Below are 24,598 nucleotides of genomic sequence, written 5' to 3'. Positions count from 1 at the left end.
CAATACGTAGATGAATCAGTTGCTTTTATGTGTGCTGCATGTGCAGCAGGAAGTGCCTCTGATTAGCTCCGCTATTACGTAAAGAAGCTTAAAAGTGATATCACGGAGTTACCAACACTGTATCACGGAGTAACCTGATATATCACGGAATTACCAATAGTAATTATTAACAAGCATTTTTATTGTTAATAATGGATAATGAGAATTATATGCTTTTTTTGTCAGTTGTATATGTACGCGAATATTGTTTTGTGTGAAATAAACGTTTAGTTTAAACCTTTAAAAGACCAAGTCAAATTATAAACAAAACAAAATTTATCACGGAGTTACCCGAGCTTACCCTAATTAACTTGAATAGCATAACATTTTAACGAGCAACGACCAAGATAAAAACCACAGAGTCATACATGTATACAGTATATGTCAGAAGTTAAATTTGTAGTTCAACACTTCCTCTCAAATTTAATTCTTCTAGTCCTATTCGCGAATCAGATTACCACTAGAGGCGTTGCGATCGTTTACAAATGGCGTTTATAGTTGGGAGAAAATTTGTAAACAGAAGTGTGTTTGTTTTGGATCTGTAGGAGGGGTTAACCACTCTCAAAATTGCTGTACACCACATTTTAAATTTCCACATTTCTATGGCATTTCCACATTTCTATGACATTTCCACATTTCCATGACATTTCCACATTTCCATGACATTTCCACATTTCCATCACATTTCCACAACATTTTCCCATTTCTATTACATTTTCAAATTTAAAAAAAATTTAAATTCAAAAGATTTTAAAGTTATGATGAGATTAAACAATATTTAAACAATTTTCAAACAAGAAATTTGGTATGTACATTCAACCGCACTTTATTTTACTTAAATTTTTGTTAGTGGTTAAGTTATGAGGCGCCGTTCAGGACATAAATACTTTTTTTGAATTTATAAAGTTTTTGCAATATATATATAATGTTTTCACGAATATATATATATAGGTTTTGGCTAAATATATACTCAAATTCGTAGAAATACAAATATAAAAATGTTCGATTATATCAAAAATATATATATTTCGTGCCTTAGAACTTCTATATATTTTTGTGCACATAAAACTTAGAAATTATATAAACTCTAGTTCCCACACTTGCCGCAAGGAACGCCACATGAAAAGAAATTGTCTGACGTGGGTTTGGCAACCTCGCATTATATTTAAGATGTAAATAAAACACACGTGTTTTGTTGTCCTTCGCAATTTCACATAAATACACCACCTGTCGTTCGTCACTTCACCAAGTTGCTGTAGTTTGTTTAGTTATATTTATCCAAGACTTACAGCGCTGCATTGAACAATTTCTTTTAATTATTCGTCGATCCTCCTGAAAGTAATCACATTAAAAGGTAGGTAAAATAAGGTACTGGTTATAAGCTGTAAGAGTACCTATTACGCCAAAGCCAAAATCTGCTCTATTGCAAAACGCGCGAAATGTAATCTGATCCTAGCAACTTGGTATTATCGCTGGTTCATTTGTTTCAAGCGTTTTACAATTGCGCTGATTTTTGGGTATTGTAATTGCAGTAGAATAACAAAGCATCTTTGATTTCAGCTTTTTTAAATTTATGACCGAAATGGATATTAGGGAAACAGTAGAAGAGATATTACAAAGTCCGCAATTACGGCATTCATTAGAAGCTACAGTAAGAAACTTAACCTTGCCGCTTCAACAGAGACAATCACAATTGCCAGTTGTAAACAGGGCCAGTGTTTCCTCCGGTAGTTCACTACGAAATGAGCTGCATAATTTATTTCCATCAATTGGACAAAGGAACAGAACCCGAAATCAAGGGCGAGGTCAAGTCAGGGAAAACAATTCCTCAAAACCCACACCGTTTTATAAAGATGTGATTTTAGTCACTTCTAAGAGGTGTCTTTCAACATTAAAAGGGCATGCAAAGGCTAAAGCGTATGACACAGGTAATAATTAGAATTATATTCAGAAAAGGCTTGCTGCTTTACTATTTAGCTTAGTTTGTACCAAAAGTTGATAGGTCAGTGATTAGCACGGACACTTGAAGCACTAAGGACGAGGTTAGCGCCCGTCGTTAGTGTTTATTAGTGCTTCATACTTTGCATCAGCTCGACCAGCGGTTTTTGAGAAAACGACACCCCTTAGGACAGTACTGGCTTCCTATCCTTGTTGTAGGCCACGTTCATCATTACTCAAGGAAGAACTGATTAAATTACTAACGATTGACGTCGGAGCCATCCTGAGTGCTTCTAAGAAGGGTAGGAAGCCAGAACTGTCCTAGGGGGTGTCGTTTTCTCGAAAACGGCTGGTTGAGCTGATGCAAGGTATGAAGCATTAGGCACTAACGATTGGCGCCGGTTCCGTGTTTAGCGCTTCAAGTGACCGTGCTATCTTCACGAACTTAAGGTTGATGATTATTGAGCTACAGGATGTCAAACTTTAATATTTATTTTTGTTTTACATGAATAAAATTGTAGTTTTTCAACATACCTTCACAAAATTTTGTATAACTATATTTTCCAGCACTAAGAATCTACTAAGGTACTGAATTTTATGTACAAAGCAGGGGGCACTTGGTACATCATTTCTATTATGATAACATACATAACATTCTTACCAGTAGATTACCAGTGACTATGTTACTGTACAACCTGTGATCTATAAGTGTGGTGTCACACGTTTTTACCGCTCCCGCTCCCGCTAAAACGCTCCTGTTTGACGGGATAATAATATCACACGTTATTAAATGGTACTAGTCACATATATGCGTTTTCGCCGCACCAACCGGATGCAACCGCATCCTGCTGCCGCTGCGCAGGATGACATGACAACCCCAATGACATGAAACCACGTGTTGTTGCACGTTGGTTGTCATCAGTTGTCACACTGAACGTTGCAACCTGGTGTTTTGTTAGGTTTACAATGTTTGATGTCGGTTTATTCATCGAGTGCGTGCATGCAAAAACTGCACTGTGGGAAAAACAATCTAAAGAGTATGTAGATAAAAGCTGTAGGGAGAAATCATGGGTAGAAATTGAATTTTTGGACATTCGGTAATATACAAAAAAAAATTTCTTGTTCATTCGAATTTTTTCATAAAACTTCGCGAACCTATTATTAGATTCTCGTCCTGAATTAAAAGGATCAATCTAATATTGACAATATATCTGCTTTCGCAATAGCCCCTCCGCCTCAAGCGCACAAACCATCTTTAACAATAATTGAGACATGACACTACTTAGACTGCCAAAATATAGCAAAAACGCATCCCGTTAAACCTGAATAGTGTGACAAGTAGATCTCATCCTGTCAAACCGCATCCGTTTTAGCGGGAGCGGTAAAAACGCATAGTGTGACACCACACTAAGGGTGCCCATGATCGGCCTTCAATATTTAAATATTCAAGACCAATCTTGCGCACCTTTACAGGACGTGGGGCATACCATAACAACTAATCTATTATGGCACCTCAATGTCGGGCGGGGTTTCTAGAATATTCGCCACAATATCAAGATTTGAGTTCGGTTTCCTATATTGCACACCCCTAGTAGGTTGAAATACATCTTAAACTTTATTATGTTAAATGGCCATAAGTAATGAAATTTATTTTTTAGGATTTGCTTTTTTGAATGTGGAATTTCACAACGGCATGAAATTGGAAGATCTAAACAATTTAATTTATTCATTATTTTCGGATAAATTAATGAATTCCGAATATGAATTTGTAGTGCCTATTAGTGGAAGATTGACGAAATTAAGTTTGCAGAGTGGATCTCAATTAAATGGAGAAACTTTAAAACGAGTTTATCATCAGAAGGTTGTTTATATCAGACCCATGGAAGATCTGGCTGATAACAATAGTAATTGTACACCTGAAATGAACAACGTGGATACTCCAACTCCTATTGATGATAACGACGGGGTTTGCCTCACTGATCAGTGGCACAGTTCACCAACTGGATTTGATGTACAGTCTGATAATTTAGTCAATAGTGGTGAAGAAACAAACCTTTTGCAAGAGATCTTAACAAACATTAACAGTAAAATTTCATTGGAAAAAACCAATCAATTTAATGTATACCGGGCAGATGTGTTTCATTGCTGCATACGTGCAATTAGAAGATCTTCATTTGATCCATTTGCAAAAATTGATGTAAAATTCAGTGACATAGATGGCCAATCAGAAGGTGCTGTAGATATGGGAGGGCCTACAAGGGAGTTATTTCGATTATTGATGAATTATTTAAAAAATTCAAATTTGTTTATGGGTCCAGACAAAAAGTATATTTCACTGGATGCTTTAGCACTTGACAAAAGATATTATTATGATGCTGGGCGCATGGTAGCCTTGAGCATTGTGCACGCAGGTCTTGGACCTCATTTTTTTTCAAATAGTCTCTTTGTTGCGGTAACCAAAGGCGTCGAATTTGTCAAACCATTAAAGGAGTTTGTGGAATGTGATATTTTGGAAAAAATTAATAAATTATCACATATTAATGATGAAACAGAAATGCGTGAATATCTGCTTAACGAAAGCGTATTTTCAATTGCCGGTATTAATATAGTAAACCAGTTGATCGCCAGGAAGGATGAAATAATTGACGGTAAGAGTTTATTGGCAACTATATTAAATTTTTTAATTTACATTATTCCTGTGCAATAATAGGATTACATTGCAAGGTTCTACATGTGTTAATTTAGAGTAATCACTTGGTTCGGATTTTATATACTGGATGGTTCATTTATCTAGAAACAGTAAATTTTTACAGGAACTAGTGATCAATATTTAAATAAAATGTAGAAATTCAATTAAAAGAATAGGTTTCTATTTGAAAAAATAAAGGGACCACCTGGTTAAACTATTTAAATTCACTTTGAAATTAAAAGTAGAACGGTTAGTGTTAATAACACTGTAAGTAAGTGAATTACAGTGACCAGCAGAGTTGGACTGGGTCACTGGGTCACTGGGTCAACTGGGTCACCTGGGTCACTAAATTAAACTGGGTCGCTGGGTCACGTCATACTCTTTTCAGTTAGACCCAGTGACCCAGTTGACCCAGTGACCCAGTTTGACCCAGTTTGACCCAGTGACCCAGTTTGACCCAGTTGACCCAGTGACCCAGTTTGACCCAGCGACGCAATTTCACCCGGGGACCCAATTCGACCCAGTCACCTAGTTTGATTGAATAACGCAGTTAAGTCAGTGCCCTCGGTTCAAGTGTACAGATTATGCAATAAATGAAATGCTGGTTTGTTGAAAATAATACTCGATTGCTTGACAACTGCCATTTCTGTGATGTTTGCTTTAATACTGCCGTAAAAAACTTTCCATGTCCCGAATTGTATTAGAATAATGTTATTTCTTTGCTTCAGGGCTTACCAGTTTGCTTACAGGTGTTCATTCACATTTAATTTTTTTCTACTAGTTAGCTTAATCCAAATAAATCTTTTCTCTAAATACTTTCATTGACTACTTGACTACAAACTATAAACAAATGCATTTGATTTTTTAGGTATTAGTTCTCTTGAATGAAATTGGGCTACGTGCTTGTTGCCGAATATTATTGAGGAAGTTTTTTTTTAATTAAAAGTTACTTGAAATTGTTTTGGATGATAACTAACAATAATTTAATTACTGGGCTACCGGGTCAGGACGGGTCACTGAGTAAAGCTGGGTCAAGATGGGTCACTGGGTCAAGCTGGGTCACCGGGTCAAGCTGGGTCACCGGGTCAAACTGGGTCACCGGGTCAAGCTGGGTCACTGGGGTCAAACTGGGTCAAGCTGGGTCACCGGGTCAAGCTGGGTCACTGGGTCAAGCTGGGTCACTGGGTCACCGGGTCAAACTGGGTCACCGGGTCAACTGGGTCACTGGGTCAGTAAACTAACTGGGTCACCGGGTCACTCTATGCTTGACCCAGTCCAACTCTGGTGACCAGTACTGGGTAAAGGTAAATGATTGCAGACTGTTTGAATTAAAAACAATTCTAAAGTTGGTAAAAATGTCATTAATTTAAAAGCAGTGGTGTACCAATGTACCAATGTGATGGACAACTAAATAATGATCACAGTTAATTAATTAAAGATAATTATTTTTTTTATGTCTTTATTTTATGGTGGGAAAAGTATTAGCTGATAGCTACTCTCGATACTCGACCCAATAAGATTCGAACCCAGGATGTTTGTAACCAAAAAGCTGCCAGCATAAATCTATATTAAAACGCATGTAGTGTTTCTGTTATAATTGTTTTTGTTTTTAGCAACAGTCAAGTTCTACCACATATATAGAACAAAACCTGCCTTGGACCAATTAATCGATGGACTAAAAACTTGCAATGTCTTAGAATTTCTTCAAAACCATCCGATTTTATTTGAAGATATTGTATGTGACAATAAATCTAAATTAAATAACACAATAATAGAAGAACTACCAACCGTAATGCTAAGTGAAGTAGGAAGTAATAAGAGACAAACACAAAACAGAATTCTAGCCTTTTGGAGAGATTACTTATTGGACTGTGAAGGTGAGTATAAGTATGAAAACATTCCTATAGTATTGCTGATGGTTTTTCAGAAGAAAATTCAAATTGCAGTCTGGAAGAATTGTTGGTGTTTGTAACGGGAGCTGACACTGTTCCAGCTTTGGGCTTTGGAACGAAAATTTACATTCGTTTTCAACATGATGATAAAATGATGTATCCAAAAGCTAACACATGCGGACTGGAATTATATTTACCAACATGTCATACAAATTTTGATGATTTTAAATATCATATGGATTTTGGGATTGGAAATTCAAAAGACTTTGGAATTGCTTAATTAAAATTTAATTCAAAAAGAAAATGTGATTGCTGTCTTAGAATTAATGAAAAAAATCCCTATCTATGATATGTTTTATTTTGACAAACACTGTGTTAATTAACACAGTATGTTCATAAACATATAAATTGAAGGATATGTTTATAGGGGTCATTTGTAGTTATTTTAACCTAAACATGCCTATATGAATGTGACGAGTTAGTGAAGTAGTCACAATTGACCTTTATTAGCGTCTTAAGTACTATGCCCAATTTTGTTGTTTTGTAAATAAATTCGAAAAATGTTTGGCTAATACAACTGCAAATGACCTCCAATATGTTTGTATATGAACCAGTCGCCCTGTATGTATATGAGTTTCATTTGTGAATTGGTACATGACAATTTATTTTTAGTGCAATAAATATGTACAAAACAAAAGATTGCGTGTGATCTGGTGCTATTAAACCTACCGACATGTAATTGGATACTACATTGTTATGACTGTTACTAAATAGCATTGGTTTATATGCTTGAAATAAAATTAGTTATAACATTTTATTTGATTTTATTATACATTTTATACTTAACAAATTTATTGAACACAATAAACATTATACAAAACCAAACATAGGTACCGAACTTCATTTTGAGAATGGCTCACAGTATAAATTACTGCAAACATGAATTAATGTATTCACGTACTCTAATATACAGTGAGATACCTTGCATTTCATCTTCTGCTAAAGGGTCTGCTACAATATTTCTTAATTGTTCTTCCACTTCTAAAAAGTGTTGTTCAGGCAAGGGAACTACAACATTATTGTTCGTTTGAATAACAATTGGACCTTCTGGATCAGATCCATATATAGTCTTGAACATAAAATTCGTCTTCCAACAAATCAGAATTGTTTCCAACTAATCCCATAGTCCATAATTGTAGAGGTGTGTATCCATTCATTGTACTCAAACTGTGATTGTTCCACTGACTTACAAATTCATTTAGACTGTTTTGAATACGAGGCAAATAAATATACCGCAAAGCAAACAGATCAACCTCGTTTAGCTCGTCTAATAGGCTCTCATTTTCCATCCAAATAAAAAGTTGTTTATAATGTTTAGAGACAACTCTATTTACTTCTGCCCATAATCGCTCTATGCGTTGGTTATGAACAGATCGCCCCGTTATGTAACTTCCTCTGTTAATGCCACGTTCATTTAACATATATTCTGCAACAAGAATATTTTCGGTTCCATGGTCTCCACGAACTCTTACTGGTAGTCCAAACTTTTCAACACCAATTTTAAATAAGTTTAACACACTCTGTGAGGTATTATCTGGCAAACATTTCAAATATATAATTAAACGACTATATCCATCGATACATCCATGAAATACAAATCGAAATGTAGTCAATTTATGATTTGAATCCATATGCCTAAAATTTAAAAAAAAGTGTTAATATGTAAAGCCCCCATAGACTAAATTCAGAGATGGCAATTGGGTTTTTCAGAATTTCAATCAAGTACCCAACTGGTTGAATTCAAAGCATCATAATTCACCTTGATTGCCATGCTCTGTGTAACAAATAGATCGGTAAATACAACCAGTAGTTTACCTGAAGATTTCTGAAAATCACAGTATTTTTCACAAGTTACAAAATCTCACCATAAATAATTAGGGCCTTTCACTCTGTATGTTCGTCTGCAAATTGCATGTGTTCTTCGTAAACTTATCCGAATGGGATTAATAGCTTGAAGTCTTTCTCGTACTCTCCACCGTGCAATTTGAAAGTTTCTTGATCTTAAACTCCCAAGAACATAAGTTTCACCTGCATTTGGAGTTACGGACAAAATATTATGTAGCATAGAATCCAACTCAGCGTCTGTGAGAAACTCCCGATTATCTTCAAATGACATGGTTTTTCGATGTCGATATAGAGTACGTACAGACATGTTAAGTAAGTCTGATATTCTTTTCCAGGTTAAACCAGAGTTTCGTAATGTTGTAAGTTGTTCTCGAGTTAAATTGTACCTTGGACGCCCAATATTATTTGAAACATGTAAAACATCTAAGCTATAATTACCGAGAGAAATATTCCTATGTTCACAATCTAAATTCTCAATCTCTCGATATTTGAATATCAGTTGTTCACAAATTGTATACAGGTGTTCTTTTAGGTCACAATGTGTAACATGGGAATACAATATATATAAAACTGTGTAAAAATCCTCAATTTCTACTAATTTAGGACGTAATACTTCTATGTCTCTGGTACATATACTTCTTGAAACAGTTTCGTAACATTGTAACAAACTATTAAAAAAATCATCGATTGTCCCAAATTCCATAACTTCAATACAATTATTGCAGATTTATCCGCACACATACATCTGTGCAATAATTAACCACAATTTTAATTAATTTTTATGTTTGGGTATATTTCCCGCCATTTGTTTTGTTGACACTTTAAACGTAATGCGAGGTTGCCATACCCTAGCGAGACCATTTTCTTACAGGTGGCGCTTCTTACGGCAGATGGGGCAACTAGACTTTATATAATTTATAACTTTGTGTACACAAAAAGATATAGGAGTTCTAACGCACGAAATATATATATATTTTTAAATGTAAATTTTTATATTTATATTTTTACGAATTTCGGTATATATTTATTCAAACTGTATATATATTCATGAAAACATTATATATATTGAAGAAACATTATATATTTTAAAAAAATAATTATGTCCTGAACGGCGCCTCATATTAAGTCATCACTCTAAATATTTTGGTTTATAATATAATTTCTATTCAGTACTTTTTCTGCTACAGTATCACAACTTTCTCAAACTAGCATATTTTAATACGGAAAAATATCATCTAGAATTAAACCTAACCGTAACGCAGTCAGTAACCAAGGACTCGACCGAGGGTTCGACAAATATCGTAACGAACGTCAAATTGAAAACTATGTTACTGTTCTGACTCAAATTAATGTGCTAAGAATAATATGATCGTGAATAACAAGTAGGTATGTCTAGAAAAAAAAAACCTTTTTGTTAGTGAACATTTATTTCAGTTCTTTTTTTAGTTCCTTGTATAATTTTTGTATTACATGCCTATCATTTTCTGAAATTGTTAGATTACTTGTACCTATCATTTTAATTGGTCCAAAAAATATATATTTCTTATCAACCATTTGAATATCATTTTGTTTAGGCCAAACAAAAAAACTCAGTTGAAATTCAAGAAATTTAACTTTGTAATGTTCGTCATCGCAGATTTCAATTATACGGCCTATATACCAAGCTTCTGTATAGTATACGGCATAATAATTTTCCGATATTAAATTGATAGAAGAAAATACACTCTTGGGACGATGTTGTGTAGTTCTTACTCGAAGAAGACGGTCCGAACTTAATCTATAAATAGAGCGTTACACTTATGGATTATTCATAAAAAATACCTTATTGTTTGATCGTTAAATAACCAGCATAATGTCTTCTTTTTTACCGTAATGACTTTTCCATCTTGGCAAGTTACTTTAATGTATGGGCTCTTATGGTTTAGAGGTTCCAGAGGAATGTTGGTTAGATTTAAATCTGACAAACTAATAACAGACTCATCCGTATTTTCTGATTCTGGATGGTCGTCGAGGTTGTCGCCTCCCTCCGATTAAATACAAATATAAAGCGAATTTTTTAATACAACTATTATATCTGTTTCCGCCATCAGATTTAGAAGCATTTGACGTAGCTGTGTCTATCATGGTTTTTAAAAAATTTGAAATAGTTTTACTTGATGATGACGCTTCGTTCTGGTTTAGGGAAAATTTCATACTTTGTTTATGTATAATCATCTTCAATTGATCATTTTCTCTTATAATCTTTTCAATGGCCTGTATTGGTTCATAAAAGTGGGTTATTAAACTTTGTCGTTCGTCTTCGAGGGTCTTTTGGCGTAAACGTTGATTCCTTTCTTGTCGTGAATACTTCGTTGCCAACCACTTACTCTCTTTAGTTATGTTTGCAACGTCATTTGCAACTTGTTGGGGCAAAATTGTTATATTGGAGGCAGAATTGCAATCCCCTTTCATTTCTTCGATATTTGCAATTCCGCCTTTATGAAAATCCTGGCTTTCCTTGTCACTTTCAGAGGAACTCGACAAGAGCGCTTTTTTCCTTTTCTTTTGGGGTTTGAACAGATTATTTACTTCATCATCTATCTCGGGATTTATATTAGAAGAACTCTCGCACATTTCGTTGTCAATTTCGTTGATTACCTGGTCGACTATTTCTACAGATATATTGTCATTATTTTGAGAAGTTAGCTCTGAATGCTGTTGTTTGGTACTAGGTTCGATACTCGGCTCAATATTAAGAAGACGACTACGTCTCGGGCTGGCGTCATAGCAAAATTTTTCAATTGTTGATTGACGTACTTGACTGCTACCTGAGCCTAAACCACTAATTGATGATTTTTGAACTTTACTTTTCTTAGTCAAATGCTTGTTCACGTGTTGATAATAATTTGATAAGCATAAATTAGAACCAGGTTTGTTTTTCTGTAGCTGTTTAACCTGAAATTGTTATACATTTCTATATTACATGATACATAGTTAATGGTTTCTAAAAAAAAAAAACAACGCCGCGCATTGCATATACGTGCTTATAGTTCGGCATCAATAAAACAAAGCACAAGTTAATAACACAAAATTAACTAGCATTTAAAAAATAATGTTTACGTCAACTTTAATCTCAAACAAAAAAATCTAGTTGTGTACTTATTATTAATTTAAAAAAACTCGGAAAAAGTTATAACATACAACCATATTTAGTTAAAAAATGCTATATATTTTATATTTATGCAATTAACGCTTATGTTGTGAAATTAAATTATTTTAATAAAAACTTTTACCTTAACTTTTTGTTCACACATTAAACACGATATAAGGCAACTTAAAAGGCCATCACCATCTTCGACACAGCGGAACTCATCAAACTTAATTTTGTTATGAAATGTTTGTTCTTCACTCTTACCATTGACTAATTGGGGGAATATTAGTCAATGCTCTTACTTAATTTGATTTTGGCGCAAAACGGTAATCCAGGATAGAAGTTGATGTTGAACGTTTTCGCTTAATCTTGTTTGTACGCCTACCTCAGGTGCAGCGAGAGATGCCTTTGATACACTTCTCGACTCGCTACTAGAACTACTTTCTGGACGACCAGCGTGTACTTCCGCTTGTGTATGCCCTTCGTTTGATTGCGACGCTTTTGCCGTAGGCATCAAAACCGACGGTTTTACACCACATGCAGGACATACGAGCTTCTTACTAGCCTCGCTCATGGCCAAAAGAATTTTTTTCTGTCCAGGAAGGAATTTGAAATTTTCAGGGCGCTCTTTGAATACAGGCCCATAATAACTTTCATAATCAGCTTTTTCGATTATTTGATGAAGATCGGTGTTTACAAAACTTTCTAATTCATTTATTTCCTTGTCGGATAAGTTTTTGAGACCAATTCTATTATCAAAACTAGCCATCACAATTATATTACGTAAAAACGGGGGAATCTGAATTTGAAGCCGCTGTTGTAACAGTTCAATAAATGCGTCGCCGCTGTCACAGTGTTCCACACGGTTGTCCGCGGTAGTTAAATTTGTATTCGACATTTTAGTTCGAGATTTAAGTAAATTGCAGCATAAAGTTTTTACAATAATTACTGAAACTACAATAAACACTAAAAATAACTTTTAAGATCCATGTTAGGATGTACCTGCTTGTACGTAAACGTAACACTTCAGCGAATGAAACGCGCGCCACACGTGGAAATGGAAACAAAAGGTGGTATTGTTTTGAGTTACTTATCAACTTTAATACCATCGGTTCATAAGTGTAAAAACACACTAAATCAGCTTTTGCGTATGCGGTGCCGTATTAAAATAAAATTCAAACAACGCGTTTGCACTCTGGAAATGAGGAGGCGTACAATTTCGCAGAATCGCAAGTTAAAAAAAGAGGTGCTTGAATTGCACATTTCTACATTTCTAAAGCCGGGAATACATCTGACAAACGTTGTCATTCGTTCGCGTTGCCAAACATTTATGTCTTGCGTTCGCCATGTGTGGACCGCGATTCGCAGCGATTTCAATATGGTACAAATGACTAGCAGTGCGAATGAATGTTTTCCATCGGATGTCGGTAAAAATTAAAAGATCAAAAAGAAATGGCAAGCCACAAGTGACAGCAAACGTTGCTATGTAGACGCGTTTTAAAGCGTTTAGGTGCAGTCTGCTTACGTTTTAGTACGAAAAGGTCGATTTAACTGTTACGGGGAAATTTAATTCAACAATGAGTGATAATCAGTTAATTATAGCGAGTACTTCATACATTGTTATAAGTACAATTTTAAAACGACAAAAAGAAAAAAAGAAAAAAAAACAGAGAAGTGTATGGATGCACGAGTTATATAGAAGTAGAGGTACATACGATGGTATGAACTTAGTATCAGATTTGAATGACACATTTCAATAACAAAAAATAATTTTTTACAAAATAGCACAAATGCGCGCGAATGTGTGGAACGCTAGCGTATGCACTGGCTCGGCACGTGTCTGTCGCTCATGACTGTTACCACAAACGTTGCCAGAGAATGGGTGAAAACGCGAACGAACGCGAACGAACGGCAACGTTTGTCAGATGTATTCCCGGCTTTAGACATTGCCACATTTCCAGGCATTTCCATTACATTTCTAGACATTTCTACTACATTTCCACATTTCTACAACATTTCCACATTTCTACAACATTTCCACATTTCTACATTTCTAGACATTTCCATCACATTTCCGTCGTGTGTACACCACATTTCCTGAGTGGTTACCCCCTCGGATCTGTATGTTATTTGGATTATTGTAATTGAATTCAGTCTAACATGCCTTTTGTAAAATTGGAAAACATTTGTGCGTTTGGGAAGTGTACTCCAAGCTCAAAAAATTTTACTGATGGAGAATAATTTTGTGTGGAACCATTACAGATAATAAAGATAGTAGGGTTTGGTCACTTTATGGATTAGTGCTACAAACATCTGCATTGTCTTCACCACCCCACACAATAACAGGAACAATATGCAAAACTTCAGTTACGCCTGTTACATTTACATGTACGTGTAAAGCAGGAGCATCGGAATGTTGCATACATATTAGCTGTTCTTCTTTATTGTAACCGGTAAGTATACATTATTGTCTAAAAAAGCTGCTAGGTGTAAACTTAATTTTGTGATTGCTGTACAAATTTTTTTTATTCATTTTTTACTCTATTATAATTCTTTTAGGAATGATATCATTGCGTTGGAAAAAATTTCAACCACCGATAAAAAGTGCCATTGGACAACATTAAAAGATGAAAATCTACAACAATATAAAAAAGCCGAGCCAATCACTACTTTCTGTTGTTACAAGCCTGTCCCATCAGAATCTCAAGAACAGCATTGAAATAGACTCCAAAGCGATGTTTGCATCATTTCAACTGGTTTTACCAGATTCAGCATTAGCCACGGATGTATAATATAGAGAGGTGATCCGGCGAGCTATGTTTTCGGTGCAAACAAACGGCGATTGAGTGTGGTCTGTGTGCGAGGGAGAGGCAGCGACAGAGACAGACAACTAGCTTGGCGCGAAATCACTTGTGCATTTATACTGCATTGCGCCAGTGATATACGGTCGCACTTCCTTAAACTTGTGTATGGGCTTTTTTTGCAACTTTTTACAATGGCACGAAGGTATTGTTTTGCACCTGGATGTCACAGTGGATATAGCGGAAGTTCAGAGAAAGTATCCTTATTTAAAGTGCCTAAAAACAAATTAGAAGAGTGGAGTCAACGTATTCCCCGAGCGGATAAAAAATTAACGATTAATGACGCTTTGTGCGAAAAACATTTTTTTAAAGACGATGTCATACGTGAAGTCGTCACAGAAACATATTCAGTAAGTTTTTTAAATTCAGGAAGTAAATACCAGTTCCGCAGGTCGCCATGAATTACCTACTGTAGGAATGTTATTTTTGTTCTGTTTAGTATGCACTGAAAATCCCGCGCTTGAGAGAAAATGCAGTACCATCTATTTGGCCTAATTGTCCAACCTATTTGTCGAAAAAGCCGGTAAAGAAAAGGAGGGTAATCGAACGAGGCGAATGTACATATGACCTGAAACGTAAAAAAAATAATGAATTAGGTGCCAATGAAGGTAGGTATTTGTCAAATTCTTGCCCAGAAACAGAGTTCTGTTTTTAGTGCATTTTCAGAAAAAACTGAAATGCACTATTAGGCTCGGAATGTCTGTCTGCCTGTCTCTCTGTCTGTCTGTCTGTCTGTCCGATATTTTATATCTCCGGAACGGTAAGTGCTAGAGGCTTGGTTGAGGTGCCGTTAGATAGGTCTCGGCGAGTTATTGAGCAGTACGGAGCCCGTATGTCTGTCCGTATGCCCGTTTGTCTGATATTTATATAAACATGACTGAAAATGCACTTAAAATCCCTGTCCAAAGTTAAGCTTTCGCCAATTTTTTCTTTTTTGATGGGTCTTTTAATCATTTGTGGGAATGTTAAAAACTTAAATTGCATTGCCTAAGTTATTCCACTGATTTCTAATTTCCTTTTAGTTGAAAAGATATACGAAGGCAATAACTCAGAATATAATAAATCTTGGTTAGTCACAATATTCGATAGTTTGTCGAAGAATAACGTTACCTTGCCGTCTGCGTCGTGGACCTTACAATTCCATAAAGACATTATAGCACTTTTTAAAGAGATGTTGTAGAAAATGATATCGTAATTTCAAAGAAAATTGTGCTGTGTAAATCTTTTATAAACTTCTTCATTTTTCAACATTTGCATGTCCGTTTAACTGAAGATTCAAATAGTAAGATTAATTCGATTGCTGATTTTGAAAAAATGTTGATTGATTTTGATCTACTCCCTATATGTTACGGATTAATAATAATAATCGGAGATAGCATAGACTTCAGCAGGACACGATATCACAAAGATGAATTTTCTAAAAGCGTGAGACATGGAAATTGTAGTTACCTGTTGAATACTACCGATGAACGTTTACTCAAAGGAGTGAACTACTGTTGTTTGTGTAAAAATGCCAAAAAAGCAATCGCTTATTTAAAAAAAAAGTCACAAAGGTCACCATGTCGAGACGAGACCGCTTTTTGAAAAATTCAGCCAACTGTCGTAAACGTGAACGAAGACTGCATTATAGACTAATTCAAGCAAGGAAGGAGTTACAAGAAGCTAAAGCGAAAATGAAAACCCTGAATGAAGAAGAAGTGCAGAAAAAAATTGATCAGATGGAAAATTTACCTTCCGCTCAAAAAATGTTACTGATGGAATGCATTAAGATGGCTAGGTACAAAAAGAAAACGTCTAGGCGTTATTCTTCTAGTTGGTTACTTATGTGTTTACTTCTTCATATTAAAAGCCCAAAATCGTACGCTTTTTTAAGAAAAAATGAAATCGTACCTCTTCCCGTTGTGTCAACGGTGCGTACATATTTGTCGCGAGTAAGACTCAAATGTGGACTTGACGAAGAATTTTTCCAAGCATTTAAGATGAAAATACAAGAAAAAAATAAATTTGCAAGGCAAGGTATGTTGATATTTGATGAGATGTCGGTGCGCGTTAATATTCAGCTAAATGTAAAAAATCTTAAATTAATTGGAGCAGAAGATTTCGGCGCAGAACATGAAAATACATCAAAAACAGTCACTGGCCAACAGGCTGACCATGCTTTAGTATTTATGTGGTCATCATTAGCTGATAATTTTACCCAACCAATAGCAGTGTATGCTACTAAGGGTCCCACGAAAGGAAGCTGCCTTGCACAGTTAGTATTAGAAATTATAAAAAAATTGGAGAATTGTGGAGCGGAAGTTCATGGCACGGTTTGTGATGGTGCATCAACAAATAGGAAGATGTGGATGGAATTTGGAATTTCAGGGAAGTTGTCCAACACAACTAATAAAGTTATTCATCCAGTGGATGATTCAAGAGACCTATATTTTTTCTCCGATACCCCTCATCTTATAAAGTGCATAAGAAACCGATTTTTGAACAACAACGCTCTAATAGTATGTATTTGTTATGAAAATGTATACCATATCTACCTAAATTATGATTTTTAGACGCCTGAAGGTGGAATACTTTGGGAGTATTATAAAATTCTACTACAACTAGATCAAACACAAAGTAACAACACAAGAGTGTGTCCAAAAATAACCGAAATGCATATAAATCCAAACGGTTTTATGAAAATGAGAGTAAAACTTGCAACTCAGGTATCAATTTCACATATCTACATACTTTTACAATATTATTAGGTAGTGATAGGTATATGTCATAATTTCCTTTTGTTTTAGATTTTTAGTAATTCTGTTGCCGAAGGTCTCATCCATTATCAGAGGCGTTGTGATAGACTTAAAAATGCCGATTGTACAATTTCATTTACCAGGAGAATCAATAATTTATTCGATGTTTTGAACAGCCGTCGTAGTGGTGAAGGCATTATCAGTGGAAGTAAAGATTTTGAAGTAATTCTAACAAATTTTTAAAAAGGGGATGCATTTAATCTATATGTGTATAGGTACTTCGAGAGAATTTAAATTTTATTAACCATTGGGAGAATATGGTAGTTGAGAAAAAAATTACAAAAGATCATTTTTTATCAAGCTCCACTGCTGAAGGTCTTCGTGTGACTATTTCATCTACTATGGATTTGTGCAATTATCTTCTGAAAACGCGAACATTCAGTTATGTGCTTACTAGCAAAATGAATCAAGATCCCTTAGAGGTACAGGTTTTTTGCTTGATTGTGTACGTAGGTAATGTATTTAAATTGCAGCGTTTTTTTGGAACAATTAGACAAGCTGGTTGTGATAATGATCACCCTACAATGGTGACGTTTATGCATGTATATCGTTTATTATCGACTTATAAGCTGCTGAAACCTCCAAAATTTGGCAATTGCACGAATGACGAAGACGAATCACAAAACACGGTGCTGTCTATTACAAATTTTAAAGCTATCTTTTGTGACAATGACTCTGCTAACAAAGCTCAGCATATTGAAAAAATCAAGGGTAAATTAGATGGGCTTCTTGAAGGAGAATTTTGGGAGGATTCTGAAGACACCGTGGCACCTATTTACGATGTCGATATACCTGAAACACTAGATTGCATTATTTATTACTTAACTGGTTTTATTTGTAAAAAGCTATATCGAGAATCAAGCTGCAAATTTTGTCGGGAGCTGCTGTATAATCCCAAACCTACTCATGTTTTAGCTCCCGAAGCTGAGTTAGTTGAATTAAAATCTCGAGGATGGCTGAATCATCCCAATAAACCTATTCATAATTTATTAAAGAAGTTAGAAAGTGTGATGTTTAAACATATCGACTCTGTTGATGTCTTCGACAATACACTGGAAGATTTTTTTTCAGTTCACGAAAACAAACTAATACAATTTCAGTGTCAAGAACATCGGGACGATGTAATAGCTAAAGCGGTTTATTACTATACCTGCATGCGAGTTAAACAATATTACAGACAAGAGCAAGGAAAACATAGAAAGATGTCTGCAATAAATAAGAAAAAATCAAAGTTACAAATTTCATAAGTGCATATTGTTTTAGAAAATAAATATTTAGTTTCTGTATTACACTGAATTCTTAGCATAAAAAATAATGTTTTCCGGTCCTTGTAAAGAAAAACCTACCAACTGACGTGATTTCAAATTGTAAATCTTTAACTGCCGCGCCCGAGGCCGCGCCAATCTAGTTGTCTGTCCTTGTCTAACTTAGCAGACGACATAAATGAACCACGCGATGAGCGGCCGCCGGATCACCTCTCTATATTATACATCCATGGCATTAGCCAAACATAGCCGTGATGTGGTTCGTCATCAAGATGATATCTCTAGTAATATTGTAATGGAATTTGTAGAATCTCCCCTATCTGAGGAAGGGGTACATATTCGTTCCATATGCAAGAATATGCAAAATGGTGTCTTAATGGAGGAAATTAATTTAGCATATTGTTAGGTATATATTTAAGTATCGACAACACTGTTAAGAATCGTACGGTTGTATATTTGTAACTAAATAAAGCAGTCTGAACTCGTCTCTTGCTCGTTTAATACAACATGGCGCAGTCGATAATTAAACACGGGACAATTAAAAATAAATAAAAATGGAAAGAAGACCAATCGAGCAATTAAATTTATCGGGGAATGTGGCAGAAAATTGGAAAAGCTGGATCCAGAGGTTTGAGATATATTCAACCGCCACGGAATTGGACGAAAAAGCTGAAAAAACGCAATGTGCACAACTTTTGCATTGCTTGGGTGAAGAATCAATAAAAATTTACAACACATTTCAATTCCTCGGAAGAGGACCAAAATAAAATAAAACCGTTAAAATCCGCATTCAACGATTACTTCACGCCAAAGAAAATTTGACATACGAGAGATATAAATTTTTCACATCCCGGCAGAATAACCTAAAAATTGAAGAATATGTAACACAATTGAAGAATTTGGCTAACCAATGTGAATTTGGGACCGAAGAATTGAAAAATGAGCTAATTAAAACAATGGTGATAATTGGCATTAAAGACAGTCATCTACGCGAGAAATGAATACAAAACGAGGATCAAACGTTAGATAAGGTGATCGAGTGCTGCGTAATTACAGAAAATTCGAAAAAGAATATGCAACTCATGAAAATTACGGAGACGCCATCGCCAACAACAGCAGGGGATAAGGATAGCGAGATGATTGACGCCATCAGAAAGGGAAAGAGAATGGATGGTAATGGAGCAAATTCCCGCGCAAATGTAGCAGCGTCAACTTCGAAGTCGAGGTTAACCAACAACACGATACACAACTGTACCAGATGTTCTAAAAATCATGCCATTAATAGATGTTTCGCATTCGGAAAAATTTGTACAGTATGTAAAAAACCTAATCATTTTGCTATATGTTGTAGATATAGAAACAAAGCCATAAATGAAATTTCCCAGGCCGAGGTAGAAAATGAAATTGATTATCTATCAATAAATTCAGTAAGTACTAACGCTACTAAATACTGCATTATCGAACTACCCATAAATAAACATGTAAACAGTAAGGTCAAATTCAAAATAGATACAGGTGCAAGTGTAAACATAATAAGTGTAGTTTATTTACGAAACTGTGAAATAGATTTAAGTAAAATTGTAAGAAATTCTGATTCGTTAGTGACGTATACAGGTCATAAAATTCCGATTGTGGGAAAAATTTATTTAGATGTGAAATTTGAAAACAAATTACATAGGAATTTAGAATTTTATGTAGTTGAAGGTAAAAATGACTCAATATTAGGACTACAGTCTAGTATAAAATTAGGAATAGTAAAAATTCATGATCAGGTTGAAATGAAATCAATTAATGTAATCACTGAAAATGTACAACATGATTATGCGCAATTGATTAAGAAATATGACATTTTTAATGGTATAGGGAAATTAAACAAGCCATATCATATCGAAATTAAAGAGAATGTTACACCTAAAGTAAATCCAATAAGAAATGTACCGTTTGCTTTGCAACAAGATTTTTGTAAGTATCTTGATGACTTGCAAAAATTAAAAATTATTGAAAAGGTAAAAGGTCACTCCGAATGGGTTAATTCATATGTTTTGGTAAAGAAAGGAGATGGTAGTCTTAGAATATGCTTAGACCCGAAACAGTTAAATGAGGCGATAAAGGATTCTAAGTACAAAATACCGAGCATTGATGAAATTTCAGCTAAATTAAATGGTTCAAAATTCTTTTCAAAACTAGATGCAACTAATGGATTCTGGAACATTCCATTAGATGAAACCTCTAGTAATTTATGCACTTTCGGAACCCCCTATGGAAAATTTAAATTTCTTAGGATGCCTTTTGGCATAAAAATAGCTAGCGAGGTATTCCAAGAATATTTTAAAGAAATATTTACTATGCCAGGTGTCGAAAATTATATCGATGACATCTTAATTCATGCTCCAACGAAAGAAGAGCATGATAAAATCTTAGAACAAGTATTTAAAACAGCCTATGAAAATAATATAAAATTCAATTTAAATAAATGTCAGTTAGGTATTAGTGAAATAAAATACTTAGGTTTAAAATTTACTAAATATGGTATTTCTGTTGATGAAGAAAAAATCGATGCAATAAAAAACATGCCCACCCCCAACAACAAAAAAGAGGTTCAAATTTTCTTAGGAATGGTCACATACGTAGGCAGATTTGTACAGAACCTGTCAGAATTAACTAAACCATTAAGAGACTTAATTAAAAAAGACATTTTCTTTAAATGGGAAAAAGTTCATACTGAAGCTTTTCAAAAATTAAAAAATGAAATTATGAAGGAACCATTACTAAGATATTTTGACCCAAAATTACCTATAACTATTTCTGTAGACGCTTCACGTTCTGGTTTAGGGGCAGTATTGTTACAAAATGGTCAACCTTGTGCATATGCATCTAGAGCAATGACCGAAACGCAGACAAGATACGCTCAGATCGAAAAGGAACTTCTTGCCATATGCTTTGGTACAAATAAATTTTATCAATACATCTATGGTACTAAATGTAATGTAGAAACAGACCACAAACCCCTAATTTCAATTTTTAAGAAATCCTTAAACTCATGCCCTGCTAGACTTCAAAGGATGTTAATATCTTTACAAAAATTTGACATAAATCTTATTTACAAACCAGGTAAACAATTAGTCATGGCTGACACTTTATCTCGGTTAAATGAAACTAAAGAATTTAATGATCAATTAAATTTAGAAGAACAAGTATGTTTAATTGAAAAAAATGTCAAAGTATCTGATACAAAAATTGAACAATTAGCAACTTCGACTAACAATGACAAAAATTTAAAAATTATAAAAAACTACATAAACAATGGATGGCCTAAGTCGTTAAATAAAGTTCCAAGTCAGTTAAAACCATATTATAAATTAAGATCTGAAATAACTTTAGGTTCAAAAGGACTTATTTATATGGGACAAAGAATAATTATTCCGACAGAATGGCAAAATAAAATTTTAAGCGACATACATGTAGGACATCTAGGGATTCAAAAATGCATATTAAAAGCCAGGAATTGTGTATATTGGCCAAATATCAATCAACATATTGAAAATTTGGTTAATAGATGTAGTATTTGCAATAAATATGCTAACTCCAATACAAAAGAACCGTTAAAATCACATCAAATTATTAAATCTCCTTGGAAAAAATTAGGGATAGACTTATATGAGTTGTATAGTGAAACATATTTGATTGTAGTGGATTATTATTCAAAATATCCTGAAATTTGTTCTTTAAATCATGACTTAACTGCTAAAAATGTAATAAATAAATTAAAAAGTATATTTGCAAGACATGGTATTCCATATTTAGTTGTATCTGATAGTGGTAGTCAATTCATTAGCAAAGAATTTCAAACATTTGCAAATGAGTGGAATTTTAAATCAATAATTGCATCTCCACATCATCAGCAATCGAACGGGCTTGCTGAAAGAACAATTCAAAGTCTAAAAAAGATGATCAAAAAATGCAGTGATAATAAGGAAGATATTTATCTTGCTTTACTGTCATTTCGAAATACACCCGTAGTAAACACCTATTCGCCTTCACAAATTTTAATGTCACGACATTTACGAGATCACTTACCCATTTACGATAAGAAATTAAATCCTGCAATTATAAGTAAAAACAAATATCATGAATTATTAAACAGATCACAAATTGTGAGCAAACACAACTATGACAAACAAGTTAAAAAGTAATCGTAAACGATTTACATAAAGCGCATTTCCACTTGCATTCATTTCCCATTTGTAAGATGCAACTTCTGTTAAAATCGTAAAATCCGGCCACAAATATGAAAGATAGCGTTGCACATGGGCAATCCATTTTTGACGTGCTACTTCAATTTCAGTTTATGAGAAGAAATTCATTTCAATGCTTTTCTAAATAAGAAAGTTGGAACTGCGCATGCGCAAACCTAAATTTTAAAACTAATGTTAGATTTTCCTTTGTTCCAAACGCCTAAGTATCAAATTTCACTTAAATGGTGCCATAGATAAAAAAGTTGGCACTGCGCATGCGCAAAAGAAAATTTTGAGACTGGCGCTCGATGATCCTTTATTCCAAGTGCCTATGTATCACATTTCATTTAAATTTTTCCATAAATAAAAAAGTTGGCACTGCGCATGCGCAAAGCCAAATTTTGAAACTGGCGTTTGATTTTCCTTTATTCGAAGTGCTTATGTATCAAATTTCGTTGAAATTCTTCCATAAATAAAAAAGTTGGCACTGCGCATGCGCAAAACCAAATTTTGAAATTGGCGTTTGATTTTCCTTTATCCCAAGTGCCTATGTATCCAATTTCGTTTAAATTCTTCCATAAATAAAAAAGTTGGCACTGCGCATGCGCAAAACCAAATTTTGAAATTGGCGTTTGATGTTCCTTTATTCGAAGTGCCTATGTATCAAATTTCGTTTAAATTCTTCCATAAATAAAAAGTTGGCACTGCGCATGCGCAAAACCAAATTTTGAAATTGGCGTTTGATTTTCCTTTATCCCAAGTGCCTATGTATCAAATTTCGTGTAAATTCTTCTGCAAATAAAAAAGTTGGCACTGCGCATGCGCAAAACCAAATTTTGAAATTGGCGTTTGATTTTCCTTTATTACAAGTGCCTATGTATCAAATTTCGTGTAAATTCTTCCGCAAATAAAAAAGTTGGCACTGCGCATGCGCAAAACCAAATTTTGAAATTGGCGTTTGATTATCCTTTATTCCAAGTGCCTATGTATCAAATTTCATTCAAATACTTTTATAAGTAAAAAAGTTGCAATTCGGTTTATAAATGGTCGAGATGCGAAAAGGGCACTGTGAATTTTGAATCGATTCGATTCAACTTTTGGCATTGCGTATTATATGGCTAAAGCTATCCCCATATTGAATTTAATGCAATTCAGTTCATAACTAACGGAGATGTAAAAGCGATCGAACATTTCTAAACAAAGTTATCGTTCACACGGACAGATAGATGGACCGACAGACAAAGGAACAGACGGACAGACCAGCATGCAGACGACAGATAGCAATGCAAAATTATAAACGATCTCTAGGATCGTTAATAAACGGCAAAAGTGTAAAATTATAGAACATGTAAAAAAACGGTTTTTTGTTTTTTTTTACAATAACTTTTTTTGTAAGCGGTACAGAAAAATTCCTTCCTTGGTACAAGACTCGACACCATAACGAACCAAATAGCGAAAAAAGTAGAACAATAGCTTTTAAGATAAAAAACTAGTAGCGTCGCAAAGTTAGCGGACGGACGGACGGGCGGACGGACGGACGGACGGACAAAGTGGCCACAATAGCGCATTTTTTTTTTATTTTTGTGGAAATGCGCTAAAAAGTTAAATACAGAAATGAATTACCAAATAATGCTCTAATATGGTATCAAAAAACACCAAATGATATTTGGAGAAAAGGTAAAATTGTAGATAAAGTTAGGGATAGAACTTATAAAATACTAACTGAAAATGGGAAGTATTTAAGAAGAAACAAATATTATATTAAAGAATCTAAATGTAAAGAGTTTCAAGTTTCTAATTATAATTCAAGTTTTGTTGCTACACATGTATTTAATAAATCTAAATGCTT

General features: G+C 34.4%; 2 protein-coding genes across 2 annotated transcripts; both read left to right on the top strand.

The window, feature by feature from the left end:
- Positions 1-1,109: 1,109 nt before the first annotated feature.
- On the top strand, positions 1,110-7,414 carry LOC116175166 (G2/M phase-specific E3 ubiquitin-protein ligase-like). Its single transcript, XM_031493286.1, has 5 exons — positions 1,110-1,393; positions 1,600-1,967; positions 3,636-4,625; positions 6,280-6,543; positions 6,594-7,414. Exons 2-5 carry the CDS (start codon positions 1,613-1,615, stop codon positions 6,836-6,838), a joined length of 1,854 nt encoding a protein of 617 aa, XP_031349146.1. The 5' UTR covers positions 1,110-1,393; positions 1,600-1,612; the 3' UTR covers positions 6,839-7,414.
- A 6,964-nt stretch (positions 7,415-14,378) lies between these two features.
- On the top strand, positions 14,379-15,604 carry LOC116174381. Its single transcript, XM_031492295.1, has 3 exons — positions 14,379-14,804; positions 14,894-15,062; positions 15,110-15,604. The coding sequence occupies exons 1-3, from the start codon at positions 14,589-14,591 to the stop codon at positions 15,223-15,225; spliced, it is 501 nt and encodes a 166-aa protein (XP_031348155.1). The 5' UTR covers positions 14,379-14,588; the 3' UTR covers positions 15,226-15,604.
- The last annotated feature ends 8,994 nt before the right edge of the window (positions 15,605-24,598 follow it).

Source organism: Photinus pyralis, unplaced genomic scaffold (genome assembly GCF_008802855.1).
Source record: "Photinus pyralis isolate 1611_PpyrPB1 unplaced genomic scaffold, Ppyr1.3 Ppyr1.4_LG6, whole genome shotgun sequence".
Lineage (NCBI taxonomy): Eukaryota > Metazoa > Arthropoda > Insecta > Coleoptera > Lampyridae > Photinus > Photinus pyralis.
Note: the sequence above shows the minus strand (reverse complement) of the source record. Positions and strands in the feature narration are given on the sequence as shown.

What these genes read in the sequence shown, in the direction of transcription:
- LOC116175166 (XM_031493286.1), top strand. Translation starts at nt 1,613, where the DNA reads ATGACCGAAATGGATATTAGGGAAACAGTAGAAGAGATATTACAAAGT. An exon ending in GGCTAAAGCGTATGACACAG is followed by an intron (nt 1,968 to 3,635) that starts GTAATAATTAGA and finishes TTTATTTTTTAG; the next exon opens with GATTTGCTTTTTTGAATGTG. An exon ending in TTACTTATTGGACTGTGAAG is followed by an intron (nt 6,544 to 6,593) that starts GTGAGTATAAGT and finishes ATGGTTTTTCAG; the next exon opens with AAGAAAATTCAAATTGCAGT.
- LOC116174381 (XM_031492295.1), top strand. Translation starts at nt 14,589, where the DNA reads ATGGCACGAAGGTATTGTTTTGCACCTGGATGTCACAGTGGATATAGC. An exon ending in TCGTCACAGAAACATATTCA is followed by an intron (nt 14,805 to 14,893) that starts GTAAGTTTTTTA and finishes TGTTCTGTTTAG; the next exon opens with TATGCACTGAAAATCCCGCG. An exon ending in TGAATTAGGTGCCAATGAAG is followed by an intron (nt 15,063 to 15,109) that starts GTAGGTATTTGT and finishes TTCTGTTTTTAG; the next exon opens with TGCATTTTCAGAAAAAACTG.